Source organism: Temnothorax nylanderi, unplaced genomic scaffold (genome assembly GCF_030848795.1).
Source record: "Temnothorax nylanderi isolate EJ_2023f unplaced genomic scaffold, tnyl_v1.0 TNYL_tig0230_pilon, whole genome shotgun sequence".
Lineage (NCBI taxonomy): Eukaryota > Metazoa > Arthropoda > Insecta > Hymenoptera > Formicidae > Temnothorax > Temnothorax nylanderi.
The window spans coordinates 261,505-262,173 of record NW_027249292.1 but is presented as its reverse complement, the minus strand read 5'-3'; the positions used below and the strand labels follow the sequence as shown (position 1 = coordinate 262,173).

The 669-nt window shown below is 29.1% G+C and overlaps 1 protein-coding gene across 2 annotated transcripts in view; it reads right to left on the bottom strand.

The window, feature by feature from the left end:
• LOC139779550 (thioredoxin domain-containing protein 17) overlaps positions 1 to 669 on the bottom strand; it is a 40,821-nt gene that overhangs the window by 39,227 nt on the left and 925 nt on the right. For both annotated transcript variants that reach the window (XM_071717946.1, XM_071717947.1), the window contains exon 2: positions 145 to 226. In XM_071717946.1, the coding sequence (XP_071574047.1) occupies positions 145 to 226 (82 nt within the window). The remainder of the gene's footprint in view (positions 1 to 144; positions 227 to 669) is intronic.

Below are 669 nucleotides of genomic sequence, written 5' to 3'. Positions count from 1 at the left end.
CTAGGACAGCATATAAAAGATATTTTTAAGTTTTATTTTTTGTTATATTGTATTTTATGTTATTAGATAAGAATTAGTATTATTCACGTGATAATTCGTATAGAAATAACACAGTCGTAGATACGAAACGTCTTATTTACTTACAATGGCCTGTCCCCAACTTCCACTGTCACTAATAATGTTCCCTCAGGTGCTGCTTCGAAACCTTTTTCAATAAATGGCTCAGCTGAAATAAAATAGAGTACTAATAACTTAAGTACCTAAGTAAACATACTAGTTTAAAATATAATATCAACATCAACACATATTTACATTATATGTATTCTCCTTTTTTGTATTATACACATAAAAATAGATAAGAAATTAGTGATTCAAATTGAATCAAGATATCCCAAGATATTCCAAACATGTTTCTCTCAAACAAATTTCTTGATAATCTCATATCTGCGTTTTGATAGAAAGTAGATCCTAAATAATGAATAATACAAAAATCATTCTAGAATCTAGGATAATCGATTGATTTTTCGACGCTATGAAAATAGATATGTCTTATGCTGTCATCATTTCAGCTGCGTTCCGATATTCACTGCCAGTACTAAAAATCTATAGTTTATGTGACGTAAACTATAGATTTTCAGTATTGGCAGAACGTAGCCTTCATCGTTAATC